This window comes from Camelus dromedarius, chromosome 8 (assembly GCF_036321535.1).
Source record: "Camelus dromedarius isolate mCamDro1 chromosome 8, mCamDro1.pat, whole genome shotgun sequence".
Classification (NCBI taxonomy): domain Eukaryota; kingdom Metazoa; phylum Chordata; class Mammalia; order Artiodactyla; family Camelidae; genus Camelus; species Camelus dromedarius.
Window position 1 is genome coordinate 20,094,584 of NC_087443.1, and position 21,127 is coordinate 20,115,710.

General features: G+C 45.0%; 1 protein-coding gene across 6 annotated transcripts in view; it reads right to left on the reverse strand.

The window, feature by feature from the left end:
* WDFY4 (WDFY family member 4) overlaps positions 1 to 21,127 on the reverse strand; it is a 267,352-nt gene that overhangs the window by 235,608 nt on the left and 10,617 nt on the right. For all 6 annotated transcript variants that reach the window (XM_064487947.1, XM_064487946.1, XM_031460981.2 and 3 more), the window contains exons 2-4: positions 11,220 to 11,470; positions 1,317 to 1,431; positions 456 to 562 (exon numbers count right to left, since the gene is read on the reverse strand). In XM_064487947.1, the coding sequence (XP_064344017.1) occupies positions 456 to 562; positions 1,317 to 1,431; positions 11,220 to 11,453 (456 nt within the window). In that variant the 5' untranslated portion in view covers positions 11,454 to 11,470. The remainder of the gene's footprint in view (positions 1 to 455; positions 563 to 1,316; positions 1,432 to 11,219; positions 11,471 to 21,127) is intronic.

Genomic DNA, 21,127 nt, shown 5'->3' on the forward strand with positions numbered 1-21,127 from the left:
GAAATACAGTCCATACACACCTGCCGTTGTCAAACCTCACACTCGCCCTAGAACGGGAGCATTAATATTCCCTGATTTTTTATTCTATTTTTTTTCTTTAATGGAGGTAATGGGGATTGAACCCAGGACCTCGTACATACTAAGCACGTGCTCTACCACTGAGTTCTACCCCCTTCCCTAATTTTAAAATTAACAACACAATGGAGATGCAGAGAGGTCAAATACTTTGTTCAAGGTGACACTCAGCTTGTCAACTGAAAAGACAGGATTTGAAGATGAACTTCAGGCTCTGAAGTCCACGTTCTATATCAGAAGGGAAGTTGGGGAGGAGAAACGATAAATCAGTTTCATGAGAAAGAAGACACTCTTGAGACGCGCCACTGCCCTGTGCTGGGACTTCTCTCTGCACACGGATAAGAAGCACCCAGGCCGTGCCAGGGGGGCCTGGAACTTACCGAATCTGTCCCAGTGAGCACGTACACCGACTTCAAGAGCAGGTAGCCATCCTGGTCTGCATCCCCCTTCCATCGCAGAAACTGCCCAGCTGCCACCCGTGCTTGTTCTGGCAAGAGTGCAGGAAGGGGAGAAAGTGTCACCAGCAGGGCAGTGTGGTGGCCTGGTCACCCAGCTTCCCTCTATTCGGCCTGTCTCTCCATGAGATGTGCCTTAGCATCTCTTGGGAACTTGTGCCTCTTGCCCTCCCAACAGTGTCACCTGAATCTGTACCAAACATCTCACACTCTTGCCACATTCATCTCCTTGGGGGATAGCCTTTGTCATGCCACCAACCCTGTTCAACAACCATCAATGGCTCCCTATTGCTAAATAATAAGAACAAAGTCCTTGGTGATTGGACTTGCCACAACCCAGTGTCTTCACCCTACTTCCTGTATCCCACGTCCCCTTTGTCATGGGGATTCTTGCAATCTACACCATGCTCAAGCTATCCCTTCCCCCTGGAATTCCCTCCTGCCTTCAGCCCCATACCCTCAGCCTTCAGGGTCCAGCTCTGTGAGTGGAAGGATGCAAGTCTGGGAACCCCATGGCAAGAAACATGGCTGGCTTTGGTTTCTGTGTTGTCTGCGTGTGTGTGTGTGTGTGTGTCCCTCCCAAGAGCAGCAGAGTTCCCCACATCCCCCTTTGCCTTGTCCTTGTTCTCCAGGGTACTCCGTGGCAGAACCCGGCCCACCATGCATTCCCAAAGGCATTACTCTCAGTCCTCTAGACAGCCCAGAGGGGCTTAGCTGGAGGCCTGGGAGGAATACACAGAGCTGTTCTGCTCTCCAGGAAGTTCTCCCTAACCTCTCTTCTCTTACCTGCAGGCTTTCCCACCAGGACCTTTTGTATTTCTTGGACAAACTGGTTGGAAACATCTTCAGCCAGCTTCGCGAGACTGGGAAAGCAGATGATCCCCACGGAGTGTTCCCAGGCCTGAAGTGCAACAAACAGGATTTGCTCAGAGATGTCAAAGCTACAAAGCCAGGCGTGAGCATCACCTACCCTACCCCACCCCCACTCTGGCCAGCCCAAACCAATGGCTCCACCTGCTTTCCAGGTGCAGCTAAAGGCTACGGAATCACCTACCCTCCAGCTTCCACTGTATCCCTAACCCTAGTGCCTGGGAATTCTTCAACTTCCTGCTGAGCTCCAAAGCCACATCCAACTGACCCCAGACATCTCCCCTGAACTCGGAACTCCTGGAACATCAAACACACAGAATCCATTGCCTTCCCCCTAAACCTGCTGCATCTTGTCTTAGTGAGTGGCCTTACCAGGCACCCACTTGTCCTACAGGGAAATTCCAAGAAGTGATTCTCTAGATCCCCCTCTCCCTCACCTTCCTCACCATCAATTGCTCACAGATTCTCCTACACGCTTGTCAAATCTCATGCAGCTATCTTAGTTTTAGTCGTGCAAGCATTTATTTCCTTCAGATAAATTCTGACAAGTGGAATTGTTAGTTTAAAGCATGGGATTGCAAATCTTTTAATGTGCTTTATTTTTTAGTTTATATTTTAGTGCTTTGGTACCTGTTACTAACTCATTCTCCAGAAGTTTACCAGATGAGCCTCCAAGGGCTCCGTGGGAAAGGGCTTAAGGCTGATTTCTGTCCACCAAGGCCAACACTGAGCACGGCGCTGCTCTTACATCTTAAATGAGAAACCTCATGGAAGAAAAAGTATCCCATCTCAACTGCAGCCTCAGATAACTAGCATGGGTGGATGCTTTTCATGCCTTTTGAATTGTCCGCTCTTAGCCTATTACCCTATCAGGGTTTTCACTCTTTTCTCATTAATTTTAAAAATGTCTTTATATGCAAAAATTGTTAAGCTTTGGTTCATAAGACTATCTTGATTTTTTTCCTCCAAATTTGTCATTTTGTCTTTTTTTTAACATTTTTTATTGAGTTATATTCATTTTACAATGTTGTGTCAATTTCTAGCGTAGAGCACAATTTTTCAGTTATACATGAACATACATATATTCATTGTCACTTTTTTTTTTCGCTGTGAGCTACCATGTCTTTTAATTTGGTATTGTTTGGTTTTGCCACACAGAGATCTGAAATTCCTAGGGAATGAAATTTCTCAAGCTGTTCCTTTGTTTTTTGGCTTTAGTTCCAGGCTTAGGAAATCCTTTCTCAGTCCAGGTTGTTAGTGTCATTGTTTTAATCTCCTATTTCTTTTTCTTTTTTACTGATGTATAGTTGATTTACAATGTTGTATTAGTTTCTGGCATACAGAATAGTGAATCATGTATATATATATATATATATGTGTGTGTGTGTGCGTGTATATATTCCTTTTCATATTCTTTTTCATTATAGGTTACTGTAAGATATTGAATGTAGTTCCCTGTGCTATCCAAAAGAAATTTTTTTATCTATTTTCATATATATATATTTTTCTTAGGATGCCAGGCTCTTTTCAGAATTCCCTCCTGGTTTCTGTAGTAATCCCAGCCTTAGATCTGCGTCTGCCTTTGCTCTCCCGTGTTGTCACAGGCTGCGTCTAAGGATGGGGAGAGCTCCCTCCAGACCGACAGTCAGGGTGGAGTGACTATCCTCACCCCAGGCTTGAAATCCTGGCAGTCCCTCATCCGAGGTTCCCATCAGGAAGGCGACCTGCTGTGCACAATCCTGGCAATTAGTGGCATCTATGAAATGCAACTCTGCTGGGCTGTTGTCCGCTGCTCCCACCCACCAGCCATATTAAATTATATTCCTTCCCCAAGGCCTGATGGAGTTTTTTAAAGCTGAGATCCGACTTCTAGAAAAAGTGACAAAGACAGAAAAATACCAAAAGGAAATTGTTTCCAATATCTCCTTGCTATAGATATTATATTTGTTAAAAAGTAAAATCTTCTGTATTGTAAATGACACTAAGTACAAAATGAGGAGGCAAGCCACAGATTGGGATAAAATACTTGCAGGGCATACACTGACAGGAACGGTATCTAGACACCTTCAAATTCAAAAGAAAAAAAATATGATTTTTAAAAAACAGCAAATGAAGCAACAAGTAACTTATAAAAGATAATAAGCAAATTACATAATCAGAAAAGTGCAAACTAAAATCGCAATGAGATGGTTTATATTTTGGGGGTTAGTAAAAATGAAAAGCCTGGCGATACCAAATGTGGGTGGAGGTGAGGGACCACGAGACCCCTACACTCTACTGATGGAGTGTCACTTTTGAAGAACCTCTTTGAAGAGAAGCATTTAACTCAATCTAATAAAATTAAAGGGGTGCACGTCCAAGAACCCAGCAATTCCAAGCCTAGGTATTCCCTAGAGAATATTCCAGTATTTCCTAGAGAAATACAGGCACACATGGACAAGGAATATTTATGAGGTGTTACTTATGATTGTAAAAATCTGGGAAAGACTTAATGCTCATCAACAAGACAATGAATGAATAACCTGACATATTTATATAAGGATGTTATGTAGAACTGAAAAAGAAAAAGGAAAAAAGCTGTATCAGTATGAATAAACCCCGGAAATAGAATCTTGAGTGGAAAAAAAGCAAATTGCAAAAGTATATTACAGTATGAGTCTACAAAAACCTTTGAGACTATACATAAATTACACAATCATCTTACTTATGGTTATAAAAATATACTCATATTATTACATAATTTATATATAGTCTCCAGGTATTTTAAGATGATACTGTAATATACTTTTGCAACTTGCTCTGTGTGTGTGTGTGTGTGTGTGTGTGTATCTCATTCCCCATAGGGAATGATAATTTGGCAGGTTGGGAGTTACCATTGGGGGAGGACAGAAGGGGAATGAGTTCTAGAATTCATGCACAGGTGGCTTTAGTTTATCTGAAATTCTTTATTTCTTTTACACAAGTGGTGAGTCCTTGGGTATTTATTTTGATTGGAACAAAACTTTGTATCTGAAATACTTGAAAAATTTTCTGCCCTATAAACAGAGTTGCATCTTTCCTTTGTAAATAAAAAAGCCGTACATCAGAACTTTGCTAAAACTACAAAAATGCTAGGTGAACGTTAAACACTATTACACACAGTAGATCTTCAAACAAATATTTGTTAAGTGAACACATGATTACAGGACTCACAATATGCAGAAAGACGGCCAGATGTATCGCGTGCTGGTTTTATGCCAAACGCTGGGCCAAGCACTTACATGCATTGTTTCCACTAATTCTCGTCACAAACCTTTGAGATTGGTATTATTATTAGTCCCACTTGACAGAAACTGAGGCTGAGCCAGAGGGTAAGCCCGGAGAACCAGTTAAGCAGCAGAGTAAAGAGCTGAATTATCTCACATACACCCAAGTAGCATGTGCACATCCAAGAAACGTATGGCGACCACCTGGAAATGAGCTATCACCTGGAAACGTTAATCTCTGGAGAAAGAAGTCAGCCCTCCTGGCTGGGAATTTCTGCATTAAGATTATTTCCCTCCCCAGGACTGAGAACTGCTCTGATGTCTTCCTGACAGATTCCTGTGCCTCCTCCCTGCACTGGCAAATCCCTCAAAGACCAATTTGCAGGCAGTTGACTCAGAGGCGTGGAGATGGTCTTCGAGCAGTGGGACCCCAGGAGGCACTCCACAATAAAGCAAATTGGGCCACTGTGAGTTGAACAGTAATTGTACGCTCAGCCAGATTCTCTCAAGGCTCACACTCCTTCCTGGGACCATGATGGGCACTTCTGGAGGCCAAATTAACTCCTTCAGGCCACTGGGGTGCCGTTTGATGCACAGAGGCAATCATTTACTGAATGGTACCGTGGAGACCCCAAAGAGTTAAGGCAGCTTCCAAAAGGACCTAATTTTTTCCCAAACTGGGATTTGCACGCTGGGAAAATATTGCTCAATATTTTTAAAATCTTTTATTTACTTGCATTATCTAAGCTGTACCATCGTGCCTTGTGGCTGTCCCCTCACATGGAAAAAAGGAGAAAGAAAATGATGCTCTGGTCTCTAAAGGGAAATAAGGAATGACAAAAGCTCTAGAGGAGATGAGAGAAAACCCCAGCTTTTGAATAACAGAGAACCGGGCTGATTTTCAAGTGTTATTGCAATATTCCTTCTGCTCCACTGTTGCAGAGTTTGGTGGTTTGGCTTTAAGTCAGTTCAGAACAGTTCAGAGACTTCACATGAGTTTCCCCTGCTAGTGTGGCACAGTTGATTCTCTCCCTTGTATATAGAAAAAAAAATGATGCGTCAAAACTTTGCTAACGTAACAAAAATTTTGTCCCCTGGGGAAGGAAATAAATCACGCTGAAGGCCCCACCCTGTGGTGGACTAGAGTCAGGGGTAGACAAGAAGGAACATTTACTCTTCCCATCCCCTCTGGATACCACGCTTGGAAATAACTGTTGGTCATCCTTGTTATTATATTTCATCTTACATCTCTCTCTTCCATTGTCAGTTGAGTCCATGGTTGGTTTATATGAGAATAATTGATCACAGCCAATGGCATAAAATCTGTCCCACTGGCTGGGCAGTTAGCCTAAGAGTACCTGTACACACCTGTGCATGTGTGCGCCCACACACACACAGAGAAATACACTCACCCCAAGAACGACTGATTTAGTGTTCACTGCAATCTCTTTACAGCACGAAATAAATGAATTCCTGCCCATGTTACCCACTATTCCAATTACCTATTGCTGTATAACAAAACACCCCAAAACTGAGTCACTTAAACTAACAGTAATTATTTATTTTTCTTGTAGATCTGAAGTTTGGGCCGAGCTCAGCAGATATAGCCTCTCTCTGCCTCCCTCGGCTGGAGCAGCGAACAAGGGCGAAGAGAGCCACTTGCAAGATGGCGCAGTCACATGGCTGCCGAGTTGGTGCTGCCTGTCAGCAGGAGCAGCTGCAAGGTCGGGGCTTTGTTTTTCTCCACATAAGCTTTTCTCAGGGCCGCTTGGGCTTCCTCACAACATGACAGCAGGATTCTGCGCGTGAGTATTCCAAGTGACAAGAAGAAGCTACGGGTCCCTTGAGGCCTGGGCCTGGAAAAGTCACTTCTGCCCTATTCCATTAGTCAAGCCATCACAAACCCAGCCAGATTCAAGGGGAGGGGACATGGATGCCACCTCTTGAAGGGAGCAGCGTGAACCCATTCGCATCATCTCTAATCTACCACGTCCACAGGTTCCCTTTTTTCCCCCCATATTGTCCCACCTCCCAACCCCCACTGCAGTTTCTCTGTCCCAGACAGCGAGGAATTTTACACTAATTGCTAAGGATTCCCTGTCTCACTGTCGGCTTTCTCTCAAAGTGCGTATTCTAAGAACAATCTTCACATCTACACCTATGGCTCTAGCTTTCTCCTGTTTATTTTTTTTTAAATAGACTTTATTCTTTTAGAGCAGTTTCAGGCTCACAGCAGAATTGAGCAGAAAATACAGGGAGTTCGCACGTAGCCCTCCCGACCCACACATACGTACTCCCCTCCCCTCAACATCCCTCATCACTGTGGCATATTTAGCTCAATCAATGAACCAACATGGGCACATTATTATCAACCAAAGTCCATAGTTTACATTAGGGTTCACTCTTGATGTGGAACATCCTGTGGGTTTTGACAAATGCATGATGACATGTAGCCACCACTATTGTCTGTTATCAAATACCTCTATTCAATGACAGGGATTGAAGTGGTTCCCTTTCCTCCAAAATAAACTCAACTGAATGCCAACAGGACCCACCCATGCTTGCTAGAGGGATAGCCTTCTTCTCTTGGTGAGAGATCCTATATTGGAAGGGTTCTAGAAAGATCAGAGCTCAAGGCTCTTGTCAGGGAAAGAAGAGTCAATTGAATTCTTCCTAAAAACACTGCCCTGCACACTGGGAAGTCATTGGCTCTGTGCTGCTTCCTGTGTGATGCAATAAAACCTTCCCCTTGTCTGCAACATCCTGCAGTCAGCTATCTAAACAGTGCATGTGCAGGGGGTGGCGTTCTTTTTATACCCCAGGGGTCATAGGTACCAGCCAGGCAAAGCCATCGTCCAGTGAGGCATGAGGTAGGGAAAGAAACGAGATGTGGTGTGTTCTACGAACCTCAGCACTGTCCAAGGGAACCCAGTGGCTAACAACAGGGGCTTGGGCAGACTTTGCAGGTTAAGTTCTGCTCCCCACTAACAACTGGGTGACCTTGGCCGAGTTATGCAACGTCTCCAGACTTCTCTTTCTTCATTTACAAAGCTGGGATAAAAATAGCACCTACTTCCCAGGGCTATTATGAGGGCTTGTAAACACTGAACAAAATGCCTGGTTTAGTTGCTTAGAGCTTGGTTAACTATCACTACCCATCATCAAAGAAAGTAACCACTTGCCCTGGCTTTGACTGAAGAAGGGGAATGACGGAGGCTGGCAGAGGAGGACCTGAAGTTCTGGGTGAGAACTTTGTGTCTGACTCACTCCCCCCAGGACAGCTCCCTGTTGGGATTCCAATGTCCTGAGACACCTTGGGCTCTTCCTGATTATCAAGACAGTAACCAAAACATTGAGTGGGTTCACGCCCTAACCCTGCAGTTGTTTTTCAGCTCTGGAGGCATTGGGGCTAGAATTTGCTGTAGAACCAACCAAGCCCATTTTACTTGCCTAAACAGTTAAGGCAGATTTATGTGTAAGCAATGACTGGGAAAAGCTCATTTCCTGCTGTGTGTTTGGAGGAATCAGATACGAGAGAAAGCCAAGGAGGCTGAAAGGAAGCTCTTTGGGAAGAGAGAGTTTGCCTCACAAGACAAGCCTATTGTCAAATCTCAAGACTCATTAGGTCAAGGCAGATGACATCCCTTGAGATGGGACATATACTGTTGTCAACCTTCACCAGAGCTCTAGCTACACGTGGACCACACCTTTCGTGCCTAACTGGCCCAGACCCCACAACCCAGAGACATAGCCTTTCCCAAGCAGGGGCAACAATTCAAAGTCCCTTGTGTGCATTGTCTTGAAACAAAGGATATTCCAGATCATCTTAATTTTCCTCGGGCCCAAAGCGAAAAGATCTCGGTACAGAGAGTTGAGCTCTATGAAACAAACTACATCTTTCAGATGCACTCAGGATGCTCGGAGCCCAGTTAGGACATGGTTTCCATGACAACCAACACATGCATAAAGCTTTGATGTTAATGGCCACATCCCACGGGAGATGGCATAACTTTTTAAGCCCTGAAATTTCTAGGGGGTTCTTTATAGACAGCCTTGAAGAACTGTGCTTTATGGTTATAAAATTCAGAACAGAGTGACTATAAGCGTGATTATTTACACAAGGACCTGTATTCCAGTGGCTTCCTCAGTCTTCCTCTACAGCTCAGATTTCATCTGCACTACACCTGAAAAAAGCCTCCCACCTTCTCCATGTTTCCTTCTACTTCCAGTTCTTAATTAAGAAGCCCAGAGGCTGTGGCTCTGACTCTGGCAGGGTTTTATTTGTCAGAACTTAATAGGAACAACAGGCTTGTAAACACGCAGGACTTAATAAAAGAATATAGATTTTTTAAACTGAGAAAGCCTGTACTATTCTGCATCTGCAGAGTTCATCAGAGGTGGGCTACAGGGATCCAAAACATAAGTAGATTTTGTCAAGCAGTTTGGGGAATCGTAGCTCCAGGATCTCAGACTGCACGTGTGCGGTGAGTACCCTGGAGGCTAGTGGAAAGGCAGTGGGGACCATGTCTGCTTTCCATGTGTTGTGGACTCTACAGTCTTCACCTTATCTCACCTGCACAGTCTCCTGGCAAACTGTTACTGATCCCACTTTAAAGATGAGGAAACTGAGGCTTGCTCAAAGATGCACAGCTAATAAGCAATGCAGCAGGAGCTCGCACCCCACTCTGTTTGACTCGAAAGCCCATGTGTTCAGCAATAGGGCCATCGTGCCTCCAGTTACCAGGCCAGGTTTTGGGAAACATTGACCAATATCAAAGTTCAGTTATAATAGGAACAACTTACTCTCCATGAGGTCAATGCCTGTAGGGTCAGATAACATGTGAGTGATGTGGGTTGGGTGCAAGATATTAGGGAAGAGAGGACTAGGGTAAACTGGGAGACCAAGACCATTTCTGTCTAAAAGGGATGCCCTTGACCATCTCCATCCAATTGTCAGTATTACAGCTACAAATATTTTCAAGAAAAGTTTTTTTTTTTCAAGAGAAATTTGCAATCTGATCCTCATGTGAAAACTTTCCCTTTTGAAAAAAAATGGCACTAATTCATTTTTTAACCCCCTACAAGCCAAACAAAACACATTCTGGGTACCAGTCAGTATTCTCTGCTCTGGACAGATGTGGGTAAAACCGCTCTCCGTCTTCCTTCCTTTCATAGCCCAAGGCCCTAGAACAGTGCAAGGGAGCTCAATAAATAATTGCACAGCAAATGAGTGAATTCTCAAACCAACGATCTGGGGAGGAGCGAAGAAGTATCAAGCCCTGGCTGTCAGATGCAGAGTCCTTCCATCAGATCCAGGGCTGCCCAGATGGCTGGGAAAGACACAATGTGATGGGAAAACCCACAAGCAATCCCAGAGAAGTTTGACTGGGGCCGGGCATTGCTCACAGGTTTTCTTCCATAAGGCAGTTGGTCTGAGAACTGGGTGAGGCTAAGTTACCTCCCGAAGGTGGGGTCATCAGGGCAAAGAGGGTTGGGAATGAGAAACCTGAGCTGTCTCAACTAACCTAGTTCCTCTTTTCCAGTATGTTCCCTCTGCCCCAGGTATCCAATCTGTGAAATGGGATGGATGGGATATACAAGTCCAAAACATGGAAGGAGTTAATGAATTCATGGATCGTAAGTTACCTGGAAATTGTTTACAGAAAGGCATCCCTAAGTATTCGATGCAGCCTATAAATATGCCAAGAAAATTCTGAGTCCTCTTTGGAAACTCTTCAATATTTCTGGTTAAAAAGTTAGATGAAACTAACAAAGGAGTTTCCCAATAAAAACCTCCCAAAGCCTCCATCTGCCCTAGTTTACTTTCAAATGTGAAAAGGATCTCATATCCTCTGTGCTTTAAATGTAGGTATACCTTTTTTTGTAACAATAACCCAAAAATCAATAATTAAACAAAAACTAAGTCTTCATAAAAAGATGCATTTCCAACTCTACAATTAGACTTCAGTATATTCAACGGTAAGGCAGACCTCACTGGCTGGAACTTTATCCCAGGACAACAGAGGAAACCCCGTGTACTCAAACTGTCACCAGCTGCCACTAGCTGGGGTGCTGGCCCAGTAGACAGGCTGGGCTTCTCTTCTGTGTCTACGACCAGTGAAGGGACACGGCTTTGCTGATCCCCACTGATTACGCCTCGGTTTGCATTGTTGGCACAACCGAGGTTCTGGTTCTCCAGGCCCTGGTGCTGGCATTGCTGGTGTCTGAGCTTACCAGCCATGCCGGCTGCTCAAGTCTCAGGACACACGTCCCTTTTTTAGCTCCCAAGGGAGCACGTCTGTCCTCTGGCTCCCAAGAGGCGATTGTGACTGAACCATATCATCTTTTTAAACTAAAGAGAAAATATTACTCACGAGCCAACTGTCCATCCTGTCCAAGCCCATCCTCACTTGTTCACCATCTTCATTCAACAGCACAACGTGCTCCTCTAAGCCACCAATCAGAGACCACTTGTGATGGCATTAAAACTACCAACGCTGGTTTCCCATCCTCCCAGACATGTCCCCATAGCCCTGTGTCATCTTTTTACAGTTTCAAAAATGAGTTTACTGACCTTTAGGAAGAGCGGGAGAAGATTCAACAGGCTCTTCTGACGTTCAGCGGGGCTTCTATACGCCTGCTGCTGGTATTCCAGAAACTTCCTTTCTAGCATCTCCCAGAGGGTGGTGGGGCCAGGGGTCTGCCCTCCTCGTGGGAAGTCAGGCTGAGCAACATCGGGCTGGCCTTTATTTTTGGAACCTGGATCCTCAGCTCTGTCTTCAGCCTTCGGAACGTCTTTCGCCTCCATGCCTCAGCAAAGCAGCTCTGAGATCGGAACAAAAAAGAAAGATGAACTGTCCTGTCACAGCACTTCCTGACGAGGCTGATTTGTGGGACAAGGTACCACACTCATTCAGTCCAGTTCCTGTTGAAGATGGTTCCTCTAAGAATCTGAAACTGACTGAAATAAGGAACACTTCTTAAAAAAGAGATCCGAATTTAGATATGACTCATACTGACAGTCTAACGTGTGCCAGGCACACTCACGAGAGATGGGTATTCTTATTTTTTCTATATGAGTAGGGGAACTGGCCAAAGGCACCTGGGCAGTGAGCCATCCAGTTGAGATGCAAACCTTTAACACCAAAGCCTGTTTTCTTATCACCTGATGTTCCTCCTCCTTAAAACTCTGAGTAAATAGAAGAGACACATGTAAATGTCTTACCAATATATACAGGCATGTAATTCTCTATCTTCCATTGTAACTTCCTTCCACCACACGAGTCTAAAAGGATGTAAGTTCTTCATTCTCAGCATTATTTGCTTCTCACTCAGTAATTTTAGAGGGCTTTGTCCTCAAAATGACTCTCTAAACCTCCAAGTTAACTTACAGAAACTCCTCTGACACAAATGAATTTATTTACAAAACAGAAACAGACTCACAGACACAGAAAACAAACTTATGATTACCAGGGGAGGAGGAGGGGGGAGGGATAAATTGGGAGTTTGAGATTTGCAGATACTAACTGCTATATATAAAATAGATAAATAACAAGGCCCTACTGTATAGCACAGGGCACTATATTCAGTATCTTGTAATAGCCTATAATGAAAAAGAATATGGAAATATATATATATATATATATATAATATATTATGTATAACTGGGTCACTATGCTGTACACCGGAAACTAACGCAACATTGGAAATTGTACTTCAATTTTTTAAAAAAAGAAATCCTGATAATGCACACAAAAGAGGATCTGGGGTTAGCAGACCCGAGGATAGGAACGTATGAAATGAGACCAGCCAAAGGCTGATATGCCCAATAGGCAGCTTCTAGAAAGTACCTTTATTTGTGTTCTGGCTTTTCAATGGTCATCCTCTGAAGCTGAGTCATGACTGATTCACAGCACAACAAAGGTTTATTGTTTGTTTGTCAGGAGTGCAGGAAACATAAGCAGGGACCAGAGTGTCCAGCTGCCCTGCAAGAAGCCTTCCCCAGTCACAGTGTCACCACATAGGAGTCCATCCTGGAATCTGGCCAGTGACCAACAGCCACCAATCGAGAGAGAGCAACCAGACAGATGGACACAGAGGTGGACCCCCTGGTGTTTTGCTCTGGGCTACAGCAGCTGAGGGGGCACGTCATGCTTTATTTGTAACCCAAACACCCACCCCTTGTGACTAGAGTGGGAGTTAACTCAGGGTCATGTGGCCAGACGAGCCCTCCCCCTTTCTCAACCTGGAGGTACAAGACTCCCTGAGTCCCTGGCCCTTTTTCTGTCACACATGCTTATTAAGCTCAGCCTTGATTTGTAGAAATCATTTCCTTACAAGAAAGCCATGGACATTCAGTGTCAAAAACTAGGAAGGGAAAAAAAAAAGGAAGAAAATCAAGCTGGCCCATATCCAGAAAAATGACCGCTGACACTCAGGTTTTCATCTACATTGTTTACTAAAAACACCCTCATGATATTGTGGAAGCACACTTTTTATTTGTACTCTTGCTTTTGTTGGTGGCTTGGCTGGGACTTGGTGGGGGCTTGTTTGTTTCCATTTGCGGGTTGACCCTCAGGGGCAGGTGGTGGGGAGGGGCTCGCATTCCTGAAGTCCCAGCATCTTCTCTTCCCTGGACCAGCCTTCTCTCTGGCTTGGATGGTTCATCCACTTTCTCCCTTGGCTCTTCACCCCCCATGCCCGTCTTCCCCACCCCACCCAGCCCACCTGCTTGATAGCAGGGGTCCTTACAAAACTCGCCACAAGTGCGTGATTTCCCAGTGCTTGCACTTTAAGTTCCCCCGATGACCTTCTACCTCTTTTCTCTGTTGACTGTCTCGCTCAGCATTACGACTTCCGACCTAAGCACGTGGCTCTGTTTGTCACCCTCATTTCCTCTGACTGCTGCTCCATGTTACAAAGTGGGCATCACGTGCCTATTTGATTTGTTCCGTCCACACTGGAGGGTTCGATCGCCGCCGACTTCCCGCACTGCCCTCCCTCCTGCCCTGGACCGTCCCACACGCCTCCCCACGTGGAACTGCACGTGACTGGCTCTGGGTGTGAACCCGGGGGGCCAGAGGGCTGTGCCAGGAGTAAATGCCTCTCAGTTCAGCTAAGTACCACCAACGAAGATGCCTCCAGGGAGCTGGCCTGGCATCACATCCCTCCCACAGGCTCCTCTGCCATCTCCTTGACACCCCTGTTTGGCATCACTCAGCTTTCTAATGTTTGTCAATCTGAGCGAAGTAGAGCAATCCCTCACTGTCATTTTGATTTGCGTCTCTCTAACTTACTAATGAGTCTGAGCATCTCTTCATGTGCCTCTTAGCCTTTTGGGTTTCCTCTTCTGAAAAGTGACTCTCCATAACCTTTGCTTATTTGTCCTTGCTTATCCTTTTCTTGTTGCCCTGAGAGGGTGTATTCTAGAACTCGGTCCCTTGTTGCCTTTAAAAATCGCTCCTGTCTTCTCGCAATCCATTTTTTTCTCAAAAATTAGTTCATGACTTTCTTTTAGGTCACAAAGTAGTATTGTGACTATTTTCCGCAGCATTAAAGACCCCCTACAGCTTCATTTTTAATGGTGGGTGGTGGCTGTGGAGCCATGTGGCTCCTTTCTTTAGCTAATCCCCTGCATTTAGGCATGTAAGTCATTTCCAGTTACTCACTATTATAAACAACTGTGTCATAACAGGCCTCGGGTCTAAGGCTTTTCATCTATTCATGATGAAATAATGGATTGTAATATGTTCCTAAAAGGAAAGAGCTGGACCAAAAGGTAGGGGAAAATTTTAAGTTCTTGATGCATATTTCCAAATAGCTTCTCCCAAAACAATGCGCAGCCTTCCTACCAAGGGTGTACCAGATTTCGCACTTTCTTAGTTCCCAGTTTTTAACTCTTGCTGATTTGATGGATAAAAAGCAACGGCATCTTTGTTGTATCTCCCTACATATTCTGTTGGATGTGTTTCCATCCGTCTGCTGTTCAGTGTTCTCCCAGGCTCCCAGCAGTGGTTTTCTGGCATCAGATGCCAAGTGTTCTCAATTCCCAAGTGCCCTGTAGGAGATCTCAGCTACTCCCCCAGCTTTAATTACCCCTGAAAGCCACACATCCACTAAATGTTAACTCTGAAGGAAAACCATTGTGTCTTCATCAGAGGTTAGCACAAATTAGATGCTCAGTAAAATGTTACTATATACCCGAATAAATGAATGAACCTATATGCTGCTGGCACCCAAATCTCTTCTCTATAGCCCAGACCCCTCTTCTAAACAGTTCTTTTTCTACTTGGATTTCTCCCAAACAGAAAGTCACTGTGTCCCAATCCAGCCTCCATCTCTGTCACCAACAAAGCCAGCCCAAGTCCAGCATGGACATCCCAACCTACAGGGTGGCTGCCGGAGCCAAGCTCCATTTGTCTCTATCCCATAAAAATAATTGTGTGGCCACACCCTTAGGTGCTACTAACCGATTCATTCAATAAAACATATCAGAGGGCCTGCTAACACACACGTCTCCAGGATCAGCAGGTGAGAAGACAAAGCGAGTATTGGGTCAGGATGTGAAGATGTGGTTCTGGGGATCACAGCTGAACATCCAGGAGAAATATCAGAGCCCCTCAGGTTGTCTCTGAGGTTAAGAAAGCATGCTTACTTAAGGGAAACACTTGAGTCACATTCCCTTCAACAGACAGAGGTTTTTGAAAAACAAAAATTTCTAACGAGTGGGGATCCGTGAATCCCATGGAGAAGACATCTGACTCAAATGTCAAGCTATGGCCGTGCCCCCTCCTGCCCTTCTGCCCATCACTGGCAGCCTGATTCAGTTTCATTTGTAAAAGAAAGGAAACGGGGAGTAGCCTCTCCGGGCTGCGTGAAGAACAGCAAAGAGAAAACATTCTAATCCACTTTGGCATCAGAAATGCCTCCTTACTTCTGTAAAAAGGTGCCAGCAACCCCTTCTTATCCAGAGGGAAAAAGGACAATTTGGAGGTAGGATCCCCGGGGGCCAGGGCAGGACTAGGGTCAGGTTGAGGTGAGTGAGGGACTCACTTCAAGCACAAGATTTAAGGGGGCGCCAAAATCTCAGCAGCCAAGATAAAGAACATTTCAATGCAAAACTTTTAAAATCAAAATTAATTTTAAAAAAAATCCCATGATGAACAAAATAGGAAAATTTTAAGTAAAGACAGGATCCAATCCTGCAGGTGCCCAACCCCATCCCACTGGCCTCCCCCTATGAGAATTGAAACTGAGAGTATTTTTCACAAAAATCAATAAGTTTAAACAAATATCCAGACTTCCTTGGAGTCTATTCTACTAAGTGCAGAGCAGTGGCCACAAGCACAGGCTGGAGCCAGGCTGCTCCGATTTGAATCCAGTGGGCTTAGACCAAGGATGAAACCCAACCCAGGGCAAGACGAGGCCCCGCTTGGTGCTGGCGAGCTGTCTCCCAGTTTGGATCAGGCTCAGGGTATGTGACATGCAGCCCAGTTCAATCATGTCTCGTCCATGTGCCCAACCAGGCAGACCAGAGGCCCTGCTTTTCTGCAGCCTGTGTGAGGCAGCAAGAGAGAGGCAGCCTTGCAGGCACCTGCCCGTTCACGCAGCCCCAGGCTGAGGGGAGTCACGGGGCTGGGGCAGGAGCCAGAGGGCTGGAGTCCAGTCTCAGCTTGGCTACTGTGCCGCCTTAACCAAGTTACTTCCCCTCTCTGAGTCTCGGTTTCTCCTCACTGAAATGGCCCTGTTGATCTCAGTTCCACCCTCCGGCCTTTATACGCCGACTAGAGAAGGGACACAGGACAGTGAGCCAGGGCAGGATGGCTGGAGAGGCACCTGAGTGGGCTGAGCCTGTGGGCTGTGTGTGGTGAGGGGCGTGGGTGCAATGCTCCCTGTCTGCGCACCGTGTGCAGGGAGCCAGATGACAAGTCTGCAAGGACCCGAGGCTGATTGACTACTTCATCCCTGACTTTCTGAGGGGTGATTTTTCCAGCGGGTGAGAGTCTCAGGTTGTGAGGTGTGATTTAGCAGCCCTTGGAGCTAAGATGCCAGGGAGCTATTCTGGAGGAAATGAGCAAGAAAGTGTGTGGAGCCTCCCTCCAACGGGGCAGGTCAGAGGAAATGTGGGACTCGGTGTGTTCTCTGGGGACACTCAGACCTGATGACAAAGAGTCACAATGATAAAATCCAAGATTAAATTCTTCTCCCCCTTTCTTGTCAGCATATGTGACTCTTACACTTTCTGGATTGTACGTCCCAGGTGCAGAGGCCCCCAGGCCCTGGAGCTGGGGAGCTGGTAAACCAGATGATGCAGAACAGAACAGCAACTTCCCATGTGTGGCTGTAAAGGACCTGTTTTCCTTTCCACTCAAAAGTCAGTTCCTCGTTGTAGGTCAGCAGATCCAAACACTCTTGCTCCTTGTTCAGCAAGAGCCCGGCCTCAACCTGGAGCCCTCAGAAAAACATAACAAAGCCCTTCTTGTTCCAAAAACATGTGACTGGCGGGGCTCGGCCTTGCTTCCTTCTTCCCCACCATTTCACAGTAACAAGAGAGCTTACAAGTTCAAAGCAAATTGAAAGCTACCTGCACACCAGTGTTCACGGCAGCACTATTTACAATAGACAAGACATGGAAACAACCTAAATGTCCATTGACAGAGGACTGGATAATGAAGTTGTGGTCTATATATACAACGGAATACTACTCAGCCATAAAAAAGAATGAAATAATGCCATTTGCAGCAACATGGATTGACCTGGAGATAATCATTCTAAGTGAAGTAAAACAGAAAGAGAAAGAAAAATATCATATTATATCATTTATATGTGGACTCTAAAAAAAAAAAAGGACACAAATGAACTTATTTACAAAACAGAGCCAGACTCACAGACATAGAAAACAAACTTATGGTTACCAGGGGGGAATGCAGGTGGGGAGGAATAAATTGGGAGTTTGGGATTTGCAGATACTAACTACTATGTTATAAACCAGATAAACAACAAGGTCCTACTGTATAGCATAGGGAACTATATTTAATACATTGTAATGGCTTATAATGAAAAAGAATATTAAAGGGAATGTGTATACACACACACACACACACACACACACACACACACACACATATATATGAATGAATCAATATACTGAACACCAGAAATTAACACGACATTGTAAATCGACTATACTTCAATAAAAAAATTGTTTAAAAAAGCAAATTGAAAAGAGGCAGAGAGGGTGGGCAGTGGACAAAAGTCATAATAATAAGGACTCTTTGTTCACTCCACAGCCTACTTCAGTTAATCAGAAGCACTGGGGCAGATAAAGACATTATCATCAAAGAAATGTAGATTAAAACTATGGTGAGGAAAAAAAACCAGAGTGAGATACTAGGACACACCTATTAAAACATCTTCAAAAAATAAATAAAAACCGATCAGTGCTGGCAAGGGTGTTTAGCAACCACAACTGTTCCTCCGGCTGGTGTGAATGCAAATGGTATGGCCAGTTTGGAAGACAGTCTGGCAACTTCTGAGGAAGTTAAACATATACCCAACCATTACTCTTCTGAGTATTTACCCTGGGGAAATGAAAACTTACGTTCCTATCAAAGCCTATACATGAATGCTTAGAGTAGGTCTATTCACAGCTGCCCAAACCTGGAAACAACCCAAATTTCCACCAAGGGGTGAATGAATAAACAAACAGGCATCTCTGTGCACTGGGACGCTTCTCTGCAGTAAAAGGGGACACACTATTGATCCACAGCAACCTGGAAGGATCTCGAGGGGCTTGTGCTGAGTGACAGGAGCCAGCCCCAAAAGGCTGCATACCGCTTTTTAACCCATTTACATTACATTTAGGAAAAGGCAAAATAAAAGGGACAGAAAATAGATCATTGGGTGCCAGGGGTTTGAGATAGGAGGGCAGCTCCAGAGGGGAGAAGGGAACATTGAGGGTGATAGAAATGTTCTATGCCTTGATCGTGGTGGTGGCCACATAGCTCTGTATGTTTGTCCAGAGGGCACATTACAAAGGGGAAAAATATTTTGTTTGTAAATCACACATCAATCAATCTGACATTAACAAAGCAAATGTTCTACGATGGAAAGAGCGCTAACAGAGAAGCTAGGAGCTAAGGTTTGGTCCCTCCCCTGCTCTATCCAGTACAACAAGGATGCACCGACATGTTTAATGGTAGTAAGAACTCCACTGTGCTGAACGCTTACTGCATCCCGGCTCTGCACCTTTCTCTCCATATCATCTCACGTTACCTTCACACAACACCCCATGAGGGAGCACACAAACAGGGGCAGTATTTTACAGGTGCTGAAAGCAAGGCTCAGAGAAGGTCAATCGCTTCCCCAGGTGACCACGAAGAAAGTTCTGTGTGTCTGAGTCCAAAGCCAACACACTTTTCCTTAACCCCAAATGCCTCCTTTCTCGGAATGTCTCCAGCTGGGGACAGGATCAAATCTCCTGTGAACATAAGCCACACTAAGGTAGAGGGCTCGTTCGGGGTCCCTCCCACGCCTCAGTCTCTTTGTTGGGGCTGCACCCCAAGTTCCCATCCACTATTCCATCCAATTAAAAAAAAAACTATAGAGTTGACCCTTGAATAAATACAGGGATTGGGGCGCCAACTCTCCACGCAGTCAAAAATCCCCATGTAACTCAGTCAGCCCTCCACATCTGTGCTTCAGCATCCATGAATTCAACCAGCCATGGATGGTTTAGTACTACTGTATTTACTATTGAAAAAAAACCACATATAAGCAGACCCACACAGTTCAAACTTACGTTGTTCAAAGGTCACTTGTATTTTTATAAGTGGTCATTTTGTCAAATTAGACAAGACAGGTCAATTATGAAAAGTGAAAGGATACCCTCCCCTACCCCACACACAAAACTCAACAGATACTGGTATACCCATGTTTACAGCATGATGATTTACAACAGCAAAAAGGTGGAAATGACCCAAACGTCCATCTGTGGATGAATGGATAAACAAAATGTAGTCTATCCATGCAATGGAACACTATTCAGCCTCAAAGAGAAAAGGAATTCTGACACACGCTACAACATGTATAAACCTCGAGGGCACTATGTTAGGTGAAATCAGTGAGTCAGAAAAAGGCAAATACTGTATGATTCCATACATGACGATCTCGAATCATCAAATTCATCCAGACAGAAAGTAGAATGGTGGTTCCCAGGGGCTGTAGGGAGGGGAGACTGGGAGTTAATATTTAATGGGGACAGAGTTTCAGTTTTGCAAGATGGAAGAGTTCTAGAGATGGATGGTGGTGATGGTTGCACAACAGTGTGAGTGGACTTAATGCTGCTGAATAGTGCACTTAAGAATGGTTAAAATGGTAAATTTTATGTTATATGTATTTGATCACAATCAATCAGTCAATCGATATTAAAGGAAGAGGGTATAATTCTTCTAGTCTCATGACTCTAATAAAATAATAATGACAGTAATAGCGCCTGTCGAATGGTGACTCCACTCTGGGCTCTGGGCTGAGTGCTTTGCATGCGTGAGCTGACTTAATCCTGCCCCCAGCCCCATGGCACGGGGACTGTCCTGACCCTCCCTTAGAGATGAGGAAACAGAGTCACTGTGAGTTCCAGTAGCATTTTTCACAGCGAGTACACAGCTGTGTACTAGCATTAGTACCACTTCTAGTGCCAACGTACACAGCTAATATTTTCAAGGGAGGGGACGTGAATTCCCCTCTGGCCCAAGACCTCAGTATACGTTTGCTATTGGAAGGACCATGGGGAAATCAATTATGGAGGCTCTGTGTTGCACCCCTGGGTTGGCCCTGGATGGAAAGGACAGACAAAGTATGGAAGGGGAGGTACAGTGAGGCTCAGTGACAAGATCAGAGAAATCAGAGCTAGAAGTGGCTTGGACAATATAAGCCCCAAGAACTTACAGAAAGTGGGCTGGACCATTGACGTTTCTATAGGAGGTGGTGCATGGCCCGAGAGCACAGCTTCCATGATGCACAAAGGAAAGGAGTAAAGGGTAGACATGGAGACTAACATCAAGGGAATGACTGTCTCGATGTTTCCATGTGGGTCCGTGAGGAAAGAGGTGACAGGAATTCAGCATACCCTGAGCCTTCACTTCCCTTTGAAGTGCCCTGCCTGGCTCGGCAGCCAGCATTCAGGTGGTTCTGGGAGGTGAACAATCAAACCTCCAGCATGAACCCTGTCCTCCGGGAGAAGGCATTCCGGAACTCAGTTGTCCTAAAAATTGAGACTTTCCGATTCAAGAGGTCTGGGATGAAGCCCAGGAATTTGTGTCCCTAACAAGTTTCTAAATGATGCCAAGGCAGCTGGTTCAGGGACCACATTTTGAGTACCACTGCCTGAAGAGATGCCTTGATTCAGAAGGCCTTTGGAGGCAGAGATGTGTCGTTACCTAGGTTTTACCTAGCGTTACTGCAAGTCCTGACTGCCCCTCTTCC